This window comes from Vicia villosa, linkage group LG1 (assembly GCF_029867415.1).
Source record: "Vicia villosa cultivar HV-30 ecotype Madison, WI linkage group LG1, Vvil1.0, whole genome shotgun sequence".
Classification (NCBI taxonomy): Eukaryota; Viridiplantae; Streptophyta; class Magnoliopsida; order Fabales; family Fabaceae; genus Vicia; species Vicia villosa.
In genome coordinates, this window is record NC_081180.1 from 61,188,264 (window position 1) to 61,207,485 (window position 19,222).

Below are 19,222 nucleotides of genomic sequence, written 5' to 3' on the forward strand. Positions count from 1 at the left end.
ATCTATAAAATCTAATTCAACTCACAATACTCAATTTATTAGATCGAACTTTTTTTAAGTTATTTGGATTTGAATTTGGGATGTTCTTTTTTTTTTGTAAGTTTTCAGATAAGGCTTACTACTTATCTAGAAATATAATAAATATATTATCTATGTAATATTCTAAAATTTATAATATCTATACATTTTACTTACTAATCCCTCGTACTATTATACATTCTCCATAATAAAATTTAATAAAAAATAGTATATAAAATAATGATGTATCTGATTAAAAATTAAAATCAAATATATTAATTTGCCAACTACTTTTTTATTTATATTCTATTTATAATAAAAATATATAAAATGATAATGTATTTGGTTAAAAATTAAAATCAGAAACATCAATTTTTCAAAAAAAAATTATTTATATTTTATTTATAGTAAAAAAATAGTATATAAAATGATTATGTATCTGGTTAAAAATTAAAATCGGATACATCAACATTTTAAATACTCTTTTTATTGATATTTTATTTTATAGAGAAAAGCTATTATTAAATCTCAAAAGTATAGGTTTAAGAAAACCTTTAATATTAATTTTTTTTATGTAAGTAGCAAAAAAATCATATAAATATGAAAAATATATTAATTTTAAGAGTTTAAAAATAGTATATAGATAATGATGGTAAAAAAAAAAGTTTAAATGCACTTTAGTCCCTATAAGCTAGCGAGTTTTTGATTTTCGTCCCTGTAAATTATTTTTTTTTGGTTTGAGTCCCTATATCTTACTTTTTGCTTGAGGTTTAGTTCCTAAAGCCAAAATCCGCAGAAAAATTTGCAGGTTTCCTGCGAATTTTTCTGTAAAATTTCCTACGAATTTTGATTTTAGGGACTAAAACAAACGCAAAAATGAAATATAGGGACTCAGACCAAAAACAATAACTTACCAAGACGAAAATCAAAATCTCGCTAACTTACAGGACCAAAAGTTTATTTAAACCAAAAAAATATTACACATATAATTTATTAAAATCTTTATATTTGTCATGTAATATCAGTATTTTAAAAATAAAAGTGTAAATTGACGGTATATAAGTTTTTTATTGGTTGACAATATAAAAACATTTTATACTACGAATGCATATTCCATTTTATTTAATTTTAATATTAAATATTAGTCATTATTATGAATAAAATTAGTTTTTTATTATTTATTGAATAAATAATGTATTTAGTCTATATGCCGATTAAATACATCAAAACTAAATAAATCAATTAATTAATAAATTTAAAAAATAAATATTTATATAATTAAAAAAATTATATTTAACTGAAATTTATATGAGATACATTTGACTTTTTTTGATCTAGATAAGAGAAAGTACTATACCCGAGTGTACACTATTAGGCAATAACATTATTTTACTAGAAATATTCAAGGAATATATTATATGATGCAATTAAAACATTTTCTTCTTGCTATTTGTATTTATTTTACTTTTTATTAATAAGTATTATGATGATCATTTCATAATGTGATTAAATTTTTTTAATGCATAATTGAATCAACTTTTGTTTATAATTATTTTAGATTGTGTGCTTATAATTTACAATCAATTAAATTTCAATTATTAAAGGTTCATATAAAACATATATATTTAAATATTATTTTCTAACGTGTTTAAAAGTTAAAACAAATTTTAAAATGAGGTCTTTAAAAATATATTTTAAAATATTAATTTTATGGTCGTTAAGAGTTGAACTCAATACCAAAAGAAAAAAACAAATATATTTTAGCAACTCAACTACAATAATATATGTAATTCTAGTGTCATTATATATTTTTATAACTAAATGAAAAAGATTAAGCCATTTTTTAAGTCTAAACTTTTGAAGCCTATAACCTTAGTTTAAGTAAGTTGGCCTTGAGCTGTGCGTCAGAAATATGGGAGAACATATTAAATTATTACAATTATGGATTAAAGAAAACGTTGAAACTTTAACTAAGCATATTAATTTATATACAAGTCATGTATTAATTATAATTTACTTAAAATTTACAAGTCATGTTATATTATTTAACATACTTAAAATTTGGCTAGATTTTTTTTATCACACATAACCTTTTTCTTTTTCCTTTTCCCCAATGGTAATTTTTTTTATCACACATAACCTTTTTCTTTTTCTTTTTCCTTTTCCCCAATGGTAATATAATAGTCATTTTTCAAAATTACCTCTATAAATACTTCTACTTATTTCATAACCTTCCCATCATGCTCAAAATATCTATTCGTATTTTTTTCAAATGACTAAACTTTTTATTTTGTTCATCACTCTACTTGTAATTATTTTATTTCTTGTCGGTATTATCAAGAGTGAAGAATTAGGTAATGACTTTGTAGCTTTAATGATAATTATCCTCTTACCATAACTAATCATAGCTTGCAAACAGAATATTGAAATGCTAAAGATACCAAGATTTTATGGTTCAAAATTAAAGCAAGATTTGGACATCAGAAGAAAATCATGTTACCTTCATTAATGGATTAGTGAACAAGTTAATGTTTCAAGATTACAAAATTGACATTGCAACTCTGCTATGCCCCAGATTATAACACAGCTAAAATTTTGTGGCCCAATTATAACTGAAAAAGAAAAGTTGGAAAAAAATTTCAACTTTCAATGCATCCCAGGTGTTAAGGCAACAACAATATAGAATAAAGGAATTCACTGAGTATTCTGATTTAGTTGCAACCCTTATAGTGGTAGAACAAAATAACAAGCTCCTTATAAAAAAACCACTAGTCACGACCCATAGGAACAATGCCATATCCTGAAATTAATGCCACGACCTATAATCATGGGCGTGGTGGCTTTAATCGTCTTAAGAGACGTGGTGGTCATGTTCGTTTTGATGGTAATAATGGTCATGCTCGTTTTGATGGTCACAGTCGATGAGGATATCATGGTCGAATCCTTTTCCACGTTCGAAACCATTTTGATGGTAGAGGACGTGGACGAGGTCATGTGAATAATTATAGATCCCCCAAATATGACCAAAATAATTGGAATCTCAAAGGAAATGGTAAGTATATCCAAGAAGTTCCCTCGAGAAATTATGAGGATATATGCTACATATGCGGAAAGAAAGGTCACTGGTATAAGGTGTGTAGAACACAAGAACATTTATTTATGTAAAAGACAAATATCATCTGTAGAGGAAAAAGGAAAATAAGTGAATTTTAATGAGATTGAACTCAAAAATAATAATACCTGCTGATTTTTTTGGAGGTGAAACAAATTAAGTAACTATTTAAAATTATGTATTTGAATAATGTTTTGTGTGCTTGTATTAAATTTATATTTAAAATATGTGTCAACTTAAGAATTTGTATGTTGTTTAGATGTATCTTATGTTTGTATGAAATAATAATGTTAAATATGTTGTTAATTTACTCTATTTGATCTTATTTCTATTTTAAGAAGGTTAGACATGGAACATGTCAAAGACATTTGCATTCCGGACAGTGAAATTACACACACAATCCTCAAAAGTAAAAGATATTTATTGAAATAAATTCCACTACAGGTGTAATAAATACAATCTCATATCTTGCAGATTTGATTGAAGGAACGAGTAATGTTATGTTTCTATTACCAAATGGGATAAAATTTGTCATTAATACTGCTTTATACTCTCCAAAATCAAAGAGAAATTTGCTGAGTTTTAATGACATATATCGTCAAAGATATGATACTGAAACTGCAATTGAAGGTATTATGAAATACATTAATATTACTTCTAATGTTTTGGGAAAGAAGAAAACTTTAGAAAAACTACCAAAATTGTCTTTTAGATTACATTACACATATATACATGAAATTGAATGCAATTTAGTAGTAAAAGAATATCTCAAAATTGTGACTTTATGGCATGGCCGTTTAAGTCGCCCTGGTTCAACAATGATGTGTAAAATAGTTGAAAGTACACATGGTCATCAATTGAAAAGTTTAAAACTTACAAAAAAAGATAGACCGTGTGAAACTTGCTCTCTTGGCAAACTAATAACAAAGCATTCACCAGGCAAGATTCAGACAGAATCACCTGCATTTCTTGAAAGAATTCAAGGAGATATATGTGGACCTATACATCCACCGTCAGAACCATTCAGGTATGGTCTTGATTGATGCATCTGGTAGATGGTCATATGTATGCTTATTGTCAAGTTGTAATATGACATTTGCAAAATTTCTTTAACAAATAATTAAACTTAGAGCTCAATTTCCTGATTATTCTATAGAGAATTAGACTTGACAATTCCGGTGAATTTACATCTGAATCATTTAATAATTATTGCATGTTAATTGGAATTACTGTTGAACATCTTGTTCGTCATGTACATACACAAAATAGTTTAGCTTAGTCATTAATCAAACATTTTCAATATATTGATAAACTCATCTGTCTAAGGCCAAGTGCTGATCATAAACATATCCCTTATCAACTTACAATTGGTAAGGAACCAAATATTTCTCACTTAAAGATATTTGGTTGTGCAGTATATGTCTTAATATCACCACCACAAAGAACAAAGATGGAACCTCAAAGGAGGTTAGGTATATATGTGGGATATGAATCATCATCTATTATTAGATATCTTGAACCTTTAACAAGTGATATTTTTCAGGTAAGATTTACTGATTGTCATTTTGATGAAACAAAATTTCCAACACTAGGGGAGAGAATAAAAAACTAAAAAATTACATAGCATGGTATGTACCTCATTTATTTCATTCAAGCATTGGTATGGCTCCGTGTAACACGGTGGGAGAACTGACTTTTTGAAATGTTGCGGATAGCAAGAGTCGCCACCGACTTTTATTTTATCCAATATATAGAAAGGCTAAAAGAACAGAAAAAAACCTTTTTAAAAGACTTTGAGTTCGGGGGGTAAGTTATACAAAGGGAAGGTGTAAGCACCCTTTGTATCCATGGTTATCCATGGGCACTTAATTGCTTAGCTCACTTGTTTGTTTGTTTGAAAAGTGTAGTGTGTGAATAGTAAAAACTTTGTTAAGGACTTTAGCTTGTAAATAAGCGTAGCCTTGTTTTTGAAAGTATTTGAAAAAAAGTGGGAAAAAGAGTTTTGAATTTGAAAAGAGTAAGCAATCTGGAGCACCTACCCTAAGTTAGAAAAATTGTTCTTTTAGCTTTTCGGTTTGAAAAGGATATCCCTACCATGAGAGGGTATGAAGTCCTTTCATTGGATGTTAAGGGTCATCGAGAAATTATCGTTCGCCATAAAATTGTCCCTACCATGTAGAGGGTAGGTAGTCTTTAGGGAAGGATAGAATAGTCATTTAGGCAACAGGCGAGGACACCTTAGCAATTGGGACAATCATCATTTACCGAGGCAACTTCGAGGGACAAGATCATTTACTGTTAAGGAAACTTCAAAGGGACTATGATCTTATGATGATGAACTGAGAGTAACATTTGTTTTGCTTAGGTGTCCTCGGAATCGAGGGACTTGACTATTTTAGAATCGTAATTAAAAGGCAACAGGCAGCATAAGAAGGGTTACCCTAAAGGTGTGTGTGTGGCACAATCATGTGATTAAATTCAGATATATTATCTTGTAATTAGTGATCTAATTCATTTAACAAGGCTTGCACTCCCTAGGATTACTAACCACGCAGAAAAAATAAAGGCAAAATTAAAAGTTCATACGCTATTACAATAAACACGTGTGAACAGAAAAATAAAGGCAGGAAAATAAAATTCTAAATCTATTACAATAAACACCTGCAGAGGCAAAATAATAGAAACCTTAAGCTATTACAAGGCTTTGAGGCAGATACAGAAATTAGGCAAATGAATAAAATAAACATAATAAAAGGCAAACCCCAAATGGGGAACAAGTTAACCATAGTTAATAGAATAAATAAGGCAAAGCAAAAAAGGCGAATGAAAATAAAAAGGCAAAAAATAAAGGGAAATTAAAAGGTTTTTGATAACAACAAGATGAACCGTGATTTTAAAATATTTATAATAAAAAGGGTTAGTAAAAATAGTGATTAATAGTCATGATGAAAAATAGTTAGCCAAAAATAAAACTAGGGTTTGAAAACCTAAAAATAATTAATTAACCTAAAATTAAATTAATTAGCCTAAAAATAATTATTAGCCTAAAAATAAATTAATTAGCCTAAAAATAATTATTAGCCTAAAAATAAAGAATGTGATAAAATGGACAACATCTACCTATTATATATTTTAGGGTTAATGGTTAAAAAAGAGATTTTACCAAGGTTTTCAAGGGCAATGAAGCAAACAAATAAGTGTAGGGAAGAATTGACACCTGCTCCCTTTGGACAAAGGAGGTACCTTGATTTGGCCAAATACCAAAAGGTTTTTGGCCAAATATGAATAACCTTGATTTAGCCAAATACCAAAAGGTTTTTGGCCAAAAAAGCAAATGGGATACCACCCACTTGGTCAATCCATAGAAAACCTGTTCATAAACCAACGCAACGTTACGGTTAAGAAAACAAATGGAAAAATAGAAAAGTGATTAAAATAAAATCAAAAAAATATAAAAACCTGATTATAAATCAAATAAAATAAGAACACGAAACTACAATTTTTTTTGGATTTTTTTGAAAATATGAAAATAGAAATTAAATCAAATAAAATATAAAAAAGAAGAATTTGCGATAGGCTGGAAAATTTATTACTGTGCTGCAACCGGAATTACAATCCTGAAGAAGGAGAAGTAGGAGAAAATATTTTTTGTGTTTGTGAGAAGAGAGAGAGTCGGAGTAAGAGTTAGAATTGTTAGTCCTTTCAAAGTGTAGAACCTAGTGCTATTTATACATAAAAATTAGGTTAGTAAAAAATATGAACAAAATCTTTGCAAATATTTTTTTTTTATGATTTTTGGACTAAAATTACAAAAAATAAAGATTTTAATGAAAAAATAATATTTTAAAAATGCCTAATAAACAAATACAAAAATAATAATTAAATGATGAAAAAAATACTATTTTTGATTTTTTTTTTAATATTTTATGATTTTTGGTAATTTTTTTACTAAAAAATACATAAAAGTAAAAATTGACTACTTTAAAAAATGCTTATTTAATTAGTACGAAAATTAAAATTAAAATGATAAAAAAAATGCAACTTTTGTGATTTTTGAATAAATGGAAATAAAGTTAGAACTAAAATTAAAAAGCAAATAAAAGGGAAAATGTTAGAAGTGGGATTCGAGTCCGGGACCTCTCGCTCTTGTACCTTTTAACCTCAAATCCTTACCAACTGTGCTATGTCAATTATTCAGAATAAAATAACATTTGCAAATATATGAGGGCAAATTTCGGGGTATGACAGTTGCCCATGTTCAATCTTCTTAAACCTGAGGATGTAGATTGGCTTGTGTGCCTGTCGAAATCTGAAGGTGGAAGAGGATTGAACACTAGAATACCAAGAAATTTGCCCTTGCTGATGCAGGGACTTTTTCCGCAGATGGGCTTAAAGATGCCATCCAGGCAAAGTATTGCTGGAGATGGGCTTAAAGATGCCATCCAGGCAAAGTATTGTTGGAGATGGGCTTAAAGATGCTATCTAGGCAAAGTATTGTTGAAGATGGGCTTAAAGATGCCATTCGGGACTTGACAGAAAGTTTATCGGAGATGGGCTTACAGATGCTATCTGGATGTTGGGAGTATGAAGTGAATTGATTGTAGTGACTATATTGTCATGACTCCATTGTCGTATTGTCGTGACTCGATTGTCGTGACTCCATCGTCGTGACTCCATTGTCGTGACTCCATTGTCGTGACTCTATTGCCGTGACTCCATTGTCGTGATTTCATTGTCATGACTTTTTTGAATTGAGTGTCATGATTAAGTCTGTCTCTTTCTTTGATCGTGTCATCACCGTTCGTGGTGACCGAATTAGATCTTTAAATGTTTGACCGTGTCAGCACCGTTCGTAGTAACTGAATTAGATCTCGGAGAGATGATCGTGTCTATACCGTTCGTGATGATAGAATTAGATCTTTGAGAGTTGACCGTGTCAGTACCGTTCGTAGTAACTGAATTAGATCTTGGAGAGATGATCGTGTCTACACCGTTCGTGATGATAGAATTAGATCTTTGAGAGTTGACCGTGTCAGTACCGTTCGTAGTAACTGAATTAGATCTTGGAAAAATGATCGTGTCTACACCATTCGTGATGATAGAATTAGATCTTTGAAGGTTGATCGTGTCAGCACCGTTCGTAGTAACTGAATTAGATCTTGTAAAGATGATCGTGTCTACACCGTTCGTGATGATAGAATTAGATCTTTGAAGGTTGATCGTGTCAGCACTGTTCGTAGTAACTGAATTAGATCTTGGAAAAAATTTTGATTGCTGCCAGGGGACTGATGTAGATATCATTGCCAGGGGACTAATATGATAAGGGCCAACTGATCACCTCCAGGGGACTAACATTATGAGAATGATTTTGATTACTGCCAGGGGACTGATGTAGATATATCATTGCCGGGGGACTAACATGATAGGGAGATAACTTAATACTACTCGGAGACCAATGTAATAAGTTGTAGTTGTATATCATCGCCAGGGGACTAACATGATAGGAGTAGATTTTGATTATTGCCAGTGGACTGATGTAACATATCATTGCCAGGGGACTAATGTGATATTTCACTGCCAGGGGACTAATGTGATGAGAGTTTGATATGAATGATTATCAGAACGAGTATTCCTCTAGATTGCTGATCCGCTGTCGTGCACGGATCAAAAACGAGTATTTTGTAAAACGGTAGTTTGGCGGTAACGACAACTCGAATATCGTTCTCACAAGGATTCTTGTATTATATTAACTAACAGTAACAATTAATGGGGGGTTTGGTTTTAGGATCGATTTTAAGGAACAAAGAATTAAGCGATTAAAAATAAGTGATTATAAAATTAAGTCAATCTACTGTTTTCGGTTCCGGCTTATCATAGGTTTCTACCTTACCAAATCCCTAAGCGGCTTCGATCTCTATTCGATTTCTATATCAATTGGCAAGCGCAAAAGACATAGACTAGATTTACTTTCCTATATTCCGAATTAAGCAAACGGATTAAGCCCTCGTGAATTAAGCAAACACGAATTACAAAAGCGAATTAACGACAAAGCGACGTAACGGCGAATAAAAGTTAGGGATGGAATCTTACGAATTTAATCAACACAATTCCATGTATACACAAATTAAGCAAATGAAATTCATAGATTAGTATTGAAAGAGAAACGAATTAAATTGATAAAGTATAAACCTCAAAGCGTTGGAACACGATTACAGCAGATTGACTCTAAAGAACTTAACTATCCATACGGTTCGTAAAAGCCAAAAGTTTCAAAAAATGAATCGTGAATAGTGTATGGTGATATTCCGTTGTACGGCCAGACCTAGACTAAAGAGAAGACAAAAAGAAATTCGGGTCATAACCCAACTGGGTCAAACAAACATCACCCAGACCCAAAACTAACGACCCAAAACTTATAAAACTAGTGTCTGCAGCTTCAAACAAAATTCTGGAAAAATGTGCTTCGGATCTGACTTTGACTCCAACACGAAAGTTGTAGCTCTTTCTCTTAGCTTTCCGGCGATTATTAGAACGCCTCAATCGGATTTCCGGAGCTCCAGTTATGATCATTTTAGTGCAGACTGCTAATGCTGAAAATAAAGTGCGAAAATCAAATTAAACAAAAAATAAAATAAAATATAAAAACATAATAAAACATAAGAATAATCAAAATAAAGTAAATAAATGCCTAAGTAAAAATATAGGAGAATATGCATAAAGATGCACTGATCAAATTCCCCCACACTTGAACCTTTGCACTCCGAGCAAAATGAAAAACAAAACAAAGAAAGCACAAATACATCAACAGTTACCCATCCTAGGCTACAAATCTTCTTCGGGTAAGTTTGCATCGACAGATACTAATCTTGCACACTAAGGATATCGTAGGAACACTAATCCACAATTGTGCAGACATAAGTCTCCTAAATACTCAAATCAATTCAAATCATATTATTATACCATAGTCTAACTTACTCATCATTTTTGCTCTTTTTCATTCGGGCGCAATCACATTAACCCCGTTATCTCCACACACTTATAGCAAGACGACCGGTTAGTGACTCTGATCCTTTTCTGCACAGGGTTCTGGTACTTACGTGGCATAACCCTTTGTTTACTCAGTTGTAGTTGCAGGGGATCAGACCGTAATCCTCCCTACCAAGTTCAGCACCAGAAACCGCTGAACCAACTAACAACGGGTTTTATTATCAACTTTTTTTTGAAGGTTCTACATCCGTTGGGTTAAGTGACCGGGTGAGGGTCACCAAACTTAGAAGGTGCATTCCCTTTTTCCTTTTCTTCTTTTTTTTTTGGAGCACTCACTTATATTCATCGGCTTTCCTGCGTAAAGTGTGTGAGAGATGGTGCCGACTGCTGAAATAAACTACTCAAGAGCTGTCAGAGAATGAGAATTTAAGGGTAAAACATAATAAAAAATTCAAATCAATTTCCATATGCAGGAGACTTATGGTGTTAAAACGATACCGATCTTGTGAATTTTTCTCAAGTCTCCGAAAACTTGACTCAAATCAGTCTATAGCCTAAAACTTTCAAAACGATGCATATTTATTTATTTTTTTTAACTGAAAACAAAACAAGAAAACAAAACAAAATAAAATAAAGAATTCCCTCCCCCACACTAAAACAAGCATTGTCCTCAATGAAAGGACATAATTATTAAATAAGAGTGAGAGAAAGGAAAGAACACACCCGAGGGGTTAAGGTGGAATGTAGCTTTCATGTCTGGTGGTTTTGGTGGAGGCCTTTCTGCACTACAAACACATGAAATAGGAAAAAGTAAATAGCAAGTGAAGTTAGATATTAGTAAAAAATCTGGTGGCTTAGGAGGAATAGTCTGCACATATGGCAAACCTGCAATAACAAAAGTATGAAAAATAGAAAATCCACATTTAGCTTGTGAGTCCGATAAAATAGGTGGAAGAGATGCACAAATGGTGGAAGAGATGCACAAATGCATAAAGATGCACTGATCAATTGCTTTTAGGGAAGAAAATTTGATTGTTAGAGTTGATAAGTTGTTTAATGATATTCGTCCGCTTGGGAGTTTACCTGAAAAACAAAGTTAGAAGCATGCAATGTCATGATGCATGGTAAGTATCTGTGTAATGATTGATTATGAATGATGTATGTATGCAACATATTGTCGAAGATGACAATAGATCATAGAATAGTCTGGCGGGGAAAATAAATCCCTGACCGTTGTGAATAATACAGAGTATAAGTCTTCTGTTTTAGTAGGAACTCCCACTCCATGCTCGAGGATACTCAGCTAGGGATCTTTGACTTCTTCTTGGGGATGAGAACCATTTGAATGATTGATCTTGATGTACCCTGACTGGGGATAAGAGAGATGAATAACCCTGTTTGAAGAAGAGAAACGTGTCGGGGAACCGGCAGTGTCAAAGATGTAAACTCTGTTGAGGAACTAAGTCTCTGTTGGGACGAGAACATTTGAAGATATCTTCTTACGGATTACTCTGTGGGGATATGATCTTGTGAAACCGGCTTTGTGGGAAGGCATGGATGACTTGAACATTGCCCTCCGTGGTTATAGTAGCTGTCATTCCTGGACTCGTATTGATTGGAACACACTAATGAGTATTGATCGAAGTGTTCAACATGCCTTGCATAGCTTTTCCCCAGCTATTAGGGAATTTGAAGAGATTCGCCTCGCGAGGACTTTATGAGGTGTGTACTATGGATGACTTGCCCCCAGTAATCATAGACTTAGAATGATGTCCCATGTTGATTGGGAAGTAGCTGTAGATCCACTTGGGTGTATGCCCCTGGTTGTTTGGAATCTTGAGAGATTCTTGGAATCTTGACCTGACTGCCCCATATTGATTGGACAAAGCATGTTATGCCCCTTGTATACATTGCTTTAGTCAACTGATTCAGATGCGAGAGATGTTGCTGCCGAAATGGTTTCGTCTGTCGGGATGATTGTTAGTCATTAGTCGTACCCTGTGCAGATTCTTCCTGATTCTAACATTTGAAATTATGTAGCAGAATTGTTTAATAATGATTTTATTAGATGCGATGCATATGTCTGTCTTGATTTTTTTTGAAAGCATTAAAACAGAAGATGTAAAAAACGTGATGTTTATAAAACGTGATGTTTGTAAAAGGAGATATCAACTCAGCTTTTATGGCAAACCTTAGGGAGTCAGGATACCTTTTTGGTGGTAGTATGCTTTCGAACTAACCATGCTTCAGTTAGGACTTTCAAGGGTTGTAACGTGGTTTGGTTCGCGGTTTAAGAAATAAAGGATAATGGCTCAAAAATTTATTTATACCCATCCCAATCTTCGTGATGTTCTTCGATCCTATGCTCAGTTAACTCTGCATTTAAGCCTTAGCAAAGCTTGAAGTTGTAACATTGATATTAGATGATGGTTAAAGTACCGGAGGTTTATTTGGACAGGCAGTCATCCTTTTTTTTTTGTAATACTTTCTTTTTGTCGAGGATTTGTAGTGACCTCTTTTGAAATTGTTTTCTTTTGTCGAGGATTTTTAGCAACCTCCTTTTTGACTTTGTTATCCCTAACTTTTGCCTGAACTGTTTATTTTGAGGTTACAGTCAGCGGGATGTTTTGACTTTTGATAAGATTCCTTCATAGGTTTTGACTTAACAGCTTTTTTCTTTTTGGTGGATATTGACTGCCTGACTTAATGGTTGCAGGAACCCATCATTATTTGTGTAAACAACAACTAGTATAATTGAGTTAACTGAGTAACTACCCTGCCCCAGGTTATGATTAAGGGTTTTAAATTGTACAAGAAAGAAAACTCCTACGCCTTAGGCTCAAAGGGTTGACAAGGGAATAACATCCTTATATCTCCACTGTTTAGGAATTGAAACAATGCATGTACATCGTAAGCATAGTCTGTTCAAAAGCATTACTGTATGAGGTTGCGGTATCGTCTTCGTGATCCTCCCTCAAAAGGCGTACAGCTTCAGCAGGAGTTGAGTATCACATAACATATGCAAAGTAAAGATGCAGTTTAAAATGAGTGATAGCGAAATAATTTATTCAAGACAAACATATGCAATGCACTGATGATGATTATTAAGACAGATAATGTCTATCATAAGTTAAATGTTTAAACAAACAGAGAAGAAAATACAAATGAAAGCAAAGCTAATGACCCAATAGTCCATCCTTCTAGACATTAGTTAGTCTTGTCATGATTAGGCATAGAAGTTGTGATCACCATAGGGATCTTAGGAGGGTCCCTCAGAGTAATCAATTCGATCTTCAACAGATGTTGTAATGCTTGAGCCAGCGACATATGATCTTGGTGAGTTGACGCTTAGGTACGTATGGCTTTCGTCGTTGTCGTAGTGTCGGTGTAAAGATCAGAAATGCCGCAACATATTGGTTGTGTTCATTACGACCTTTCTGATTGTGCGCCACATCAGTCCTATGAGGCTCCTCAGGTGAGTTGAAATCAATGATCTTGTCATCAAGTAAGTCTTGAATCATATGCTTCAATGGTCTACAATCTTCTGTGTCACGACCAGGACTGTTTGAATGGTAAGCACATCTTGCATGATGCTTGTGCCCGGGAACAGGATTTGCTAGAGCTGAGTATGAAGGCAATAGGGTTATCAAGTGCTGATAGAGCAATTGTTGCAGAACCTGAGACAATGGCATGTGCAATGTGTAACACCCCTTTTATACCCCAAAATAAATAAGCATATAATCAGAGAATAAGCATGCATATAATTTAAAAGGGCGTCACATCGAAGTTTTCAAAAACTAAAAGCTTTAAAAAAACCGACAGCATTTATCCACAATATAGAATACACCTGGTCATTTCAAATAACACCTAAACATTTAATTACAATTCATAGAGAATATGCATTCACAGCGGAAAGTACTAAAAATACTCATGTATTTCATAAAATGATTCATGTACCATACCATGATCATATCTCAATAAATATCTCAAAATAAAATAAACCATAATCATAATATTTGGCTTAAAAGCCTCCCGAAACAACAAGTAAACAATAAACAGATTCACAAGTCATAACATAATACATAAACAAATAAAACATGAGTTCAACACGCCTAGTCTACCCAGTGTTACATGACCAGAGCATTGACTCGCTACTTAATCATCAAACAAACTCGGAAGCTCTCCGACTAAATCTTGTACGAACTACTAATTGCCAGAACCTGCATGTCGCCAAACGAGGGCAACATTAAAACAGAAGGGTGAGAATTCGAATCATTATGAAGAAAGTATAATAAAGCACAATGATTAAATCAACAATTAAAGGAATTCATCACACCTTATATAACCATATAAATCATACTATCAAATATATTTCACATATTCAAGTATACAACCAAGTTCATTAATATAATACTCAAATTGATTCAATGCTATGTTTTCAAATATGCACACGAACCATCATTATCACACATTCACATATATCACCAAAATCATGTGTCAATCATCACCAAATTTAATTATCACATCTCATGCACACATAACGATCACATAATCACATAATTGCATGTATTCAAACATCACATAACTCTAATGTGACTCAATGCAAGACATGTGACTCTATGCATGTGGTACCCAATGTGGACCCAAAGTTCCACCGCTTCCGATTCATATAGAATCTAGCCACGCTTCAGATCCGGACAAGACCAAAGCCACCAAATGTAAACATATATTTTACCGCTTTCTGATTCACTCTAGAATCCAAGCCACGCTTCCGATCCGGACAAGATCAAAGCCACTACGCATGTTTCCAATTAAGGATCAACGTAATCTACGTCTATTTCCGTTCAAGGATCACCGTCTATTACCATGTGAACCCACAGTTTCACCGCTTCCACTATAAAGTCGACTATGCTATGAATGAATGTACAATTACCAACCAATTATGCAATTAAGATTACCTCATCAATCTCAACTTACCGCATACCAATTAATAATTCAACTCTATGAATTATCCACCAAATTGTACACAACATTCACAATACACATATATTATTCACATATAAAAGGCCAATTAATCAATTACGATTCACAAAATCCAATTAACACTAGTATCCATACTATCTCATATCAATTCACATTTACACACACACACACACACACACACACACACACACACACACACACACACACACACACACACACACACACACACACACACACACACACACACACACACACACACACACACACACACACACACACACACACACACACACACACACACACACACACACACACACACACACACACACACACACACACACACACACACACACACACATATATATATATATATATATATATATATATATATATATATATATATATATATATATATATATATATGAATATACAAATTATCAAAACAACAACATTGACATAGAAATATATTATTCTCAACATAAATATTCGAGCCAAAAACGCAATTACGGGCAAATTCTCAAAATACCGTAATTTACCGATAAACCAACTAAGTTATCCAAGTCCAAACATAATCTAATTAAATAGACTCACCGCAATTAATTCAATTATTAGTTTAACCAATTAATATCAAACTATATTAATTTAATTCACTCCTATTTCTATGCCATTTCCTCTTTCTATCATTCTATTGCTCAAGACCATTTTTATTGAAAAGAATATCGCGCTAACTTTCTAACGCTTTAAACGGGGACTCAAACGGAGTTACGGTTCAAAAGTAATGAATTTTTAAAGTTTCTAAAAAAAAAGGCTTAAATGCAGTTTTAGTCCCCCTATTTTAGTTTTTTTGAATTTTTAGTCCCCCTATTTTATTTTTCAGCATTTTGGCCCCCCTATTAAACTTTGATTGGGTTTTTTTCAGTCCCTCCTCATTTTGGTCTATCTGGCCGTTGACAAAGCTGATGTGGCATATAATAACTCCTGCCACGTCACTTATTAAAATTAAAAATCTTGAAAAATAATTATATCAATTTTTTAATAAGTTAAATATTAAAAAAAAGTACTTTAAAACAAATTAAAAGTTGTAGAAAACTTTAGAAACCCTATCGTGTTATCCATAGCCTCTCCACCGTACTCTTCACTTTCGGATACGTTCTTCATCTTTCGTCGCTTCATTCACCTTTTTTCTTTCACCGTTTTCGTCAAATTTTCACCTTCTATGTTCGTCAATATTGTTTACCACGTTCTTCACCTTCATTCTCTCCGAGTTTAATCACTATCAAAAGCAAAGCTTTTCACAGGTTTTGGAAGATGAGGTATGTAACTTGTTATTTTTTCCGAGGGTTTATGGTTTGTTGAAATTATAATAGTTTAGATGTTTGTGTATTTTTTATGATTGTTCTTGCTTAATGTATTTTCCAGGCCTTGTCAGAATTTTGAAATGGTAAACGAGACTGAATTAGTACATGATTATGATGAGGAAGTACAATTTAATGACGAGTTTGCCCCAAATTCTGAGGATGAAGAGCAACTAGGGGGTGAAATGCAAGTAGTTGTCGATGACGATATTGATTATGTTGGAAATGAAGGTGAATCGGACAGTCTTAGTGATACTGATTATGGGCATAGTGATGATATTATTGACTTTGATTGGACCACAGTCTTACCTTCTGAGAACTTATTTGATAAGGTGAACAATTCTGATGTTGATGATGACTCTGATGTGTTGCTTACACCTCTTGCTAGTGAAGATGATGAGGAACATGAAAAGTTTCCGGCTTATAAAAGTGGAGAGGTATTCAAGTTTCAGCTAGGTATGACGTTTAACAACAAAGATATGGTTAGGGATGCTTTAAAGGAGTATGCTATGAAGATGAATAAAAATGTTGCTCTGAAGAAAAATGATGGAAAAAGGATGGTAGTAAAATGCATGGATGGTTGCAAGTTCTACATGAGAATTACTAAAAGGGTTGGGAACCAATTTTGGCAAGTTGTAAGTCTGATTGATGAACATACATGCTATCGAACTGCACATAATAGGCAGGCAAAGACAACATGGCTCGCCAAGAAATTTGCACATATTCTAAGACATAGCCCTGATATGAAATCTGTGGGATTGATTGTTGAAGCTGTTGATAGATGGGGAGTGAAGTTGTCTCATGATAAGGCATATAGAGCCAAACGAAGGGCTATGTAGTTGATCCAAGGTGCCGGTATTGACCAATTCTCCCATTTAAGGCGTTATGCGCAAGAGTTACTAAATTCAAACCCTAATAGTAACGTTGTGGTGCAATGTTCTGATTCTAATGAAGGTCCCGTGTTTGAGAGGATTTATGTATGCTTAGATGCTTGCAAGTCTGGATTTGCAAAATATTGCAGGCCACTTATAGGTTTGGATGCTTGTTTTTTGAAAGGAGACTACGGTGGACAGTTGATGGCAGCTGTGGGGAGAGATGGAAATAACAAAATATATCCTATTGCTTATGCTGTTGTGGAGGCTGAGACAAAAGACTCTTGGGAGTGGTTCATCAACATTCTAATGGATGACCTAGAAAGCCTAAACCATAGGGCTTATGCCTTCATTTCAGACCAACAAAAAGGTAACTTTTTAATGTAAAAACCTTTTGCTATCATTGTATAAGTTTTACTCAATATAGTAGCATTATTATGGTATCACTGTATATATGATTTCAGGGCCTAGTACCAGCAGTACAAAGCGTGAGTTCTCATGTGGAGCAACGCCTTTGTGTGAAGCATTTATATGGGAATTGGAAGAAGAAATATCCAGGGTTGGAATTGAAAGAGATTATGTGGAGTGCAGCAAGGGCTACAACAGTTGCAGCTTGGGAAAGGGCAATGCTAAGGATGAAAAGCTTGAATGAAGCTGCTTGGAAGGAAATGAAGGATATCCCTGCACAACATTGGAGCAGGTCACACTTCAAGACTTATTCTAAATGTGACCTACAAGTAAATAACATGTGTGAGGCATTTAATAGGGCAATTTTAGAATATAGAGATAAACCAATCATCACTATGTTAGAAGGGATTAAACATTATTTGACCAAGAGGATCACTAGTCAGAAGGATGCATTAAGCAAGTATAATGGTGATATTTGCCCTAGAATACAATTGGTGCTCGAAAAGAACAAGAAGGTTGTAGAAAATTGGACACCTACATGGCATGGTGATGATGATTTGGCCATTTTTGGTGTGACAAATGGAAGCGAAACATGTGTCGTCAATCTAAAACAAGAGACATGTGCATGTAGGAAATGGGATTTAACTGGAATCCCATGTTGTCATGCCATTACTTGCATATTGCAAAACAACAAAAAACCAGAAGAATATGTATCTGGCTATTACAGGTTTGTATAACATGTATATGATATGTGTATTCATCACTTTTCCTGTCATTCAATGCATAACATGTATATATTTCTTATCATTCTTTATGCAGGAAGACTACTTTCAAGGAGACATACTCACACATAATCTTCCCAACCAATGGGCCACAAGTGTGGCCTCTTGATGACCAAGTATCAATCAACCCACCAGTTATGAGAAGGGCAATTGGACGACCCAAAAAGATGCGAAATAAGGTAAATGATGAGCCTAGAAACCCACACGTTCTTCCTAGAAAGCTCCCAAGTGTTACTTGCCATAAGTGTGGAGCAATGGGTCACAATATGAGAACTTGTAAGGGAAAAAGGGCTGCTGACAGGGTCATCCCAAAAGGTGGAAATAACAAGAAGGCAAAGGGTGGAAAGACGAAGAAGAAGAATACATCGACAAATTCATCAGAAGTTGGAAACTCATCACAAGCACCTCAGCCCACTCAACCATCTCAACCATAGTTATTTTGTTATGCAAACTGCTCATGCAACTATTATGGCTTAGTTATTTTGACTTTACGACAGTAGTATGATTAGTTATTTTGAAAAGTTGTAATGGAATAGCAGTTTTGTTCACTTGTTCTGCTATGGCTAAAATGATGTTGAGTTATTCAGAATTAGTCTGAGTTATTCAGAATTTTAGTTTGAACTGTTATTGAAAGCATTTTAGTTATTCTGCAATGTTAATCCAAGTTCAGAATTAGTTTGTACTACAATGCTAATTACTGAGTTT

At 33.4% G+C, this 19,222-nt stretch overlaps 1 protein-coding gene across 1 annotated transcript; it reads left to right on the forward strand.

The window, feature by feature from the left end:
• Positions 1 to 16,213: 16,213 nt before the first annotated feature.
• LOC131607463 (uncharacterized) lies at positions 16,214 to 19,222 on the forward strand. The gene is made up of 4 exons (XM_058879465.1): positions 16,214 to 16,413; positions 16,520 to 17,697; positions 17,792 to 18,462; positions 18,555 to 19,222. The coding sequence occupies exons 2-4, from the start codon at positions 17,671 to 17,673 to the stop codon at positions 18,949 to 18,951; spliced, it is 1,095 nt and encodes a 364-aa protein (XP_058735448.1). The 5' UTR covers positions 16,214 to 16,413; positions 16,520 to 17,670; the 3' UTR covers positions 18,952 to 19,222.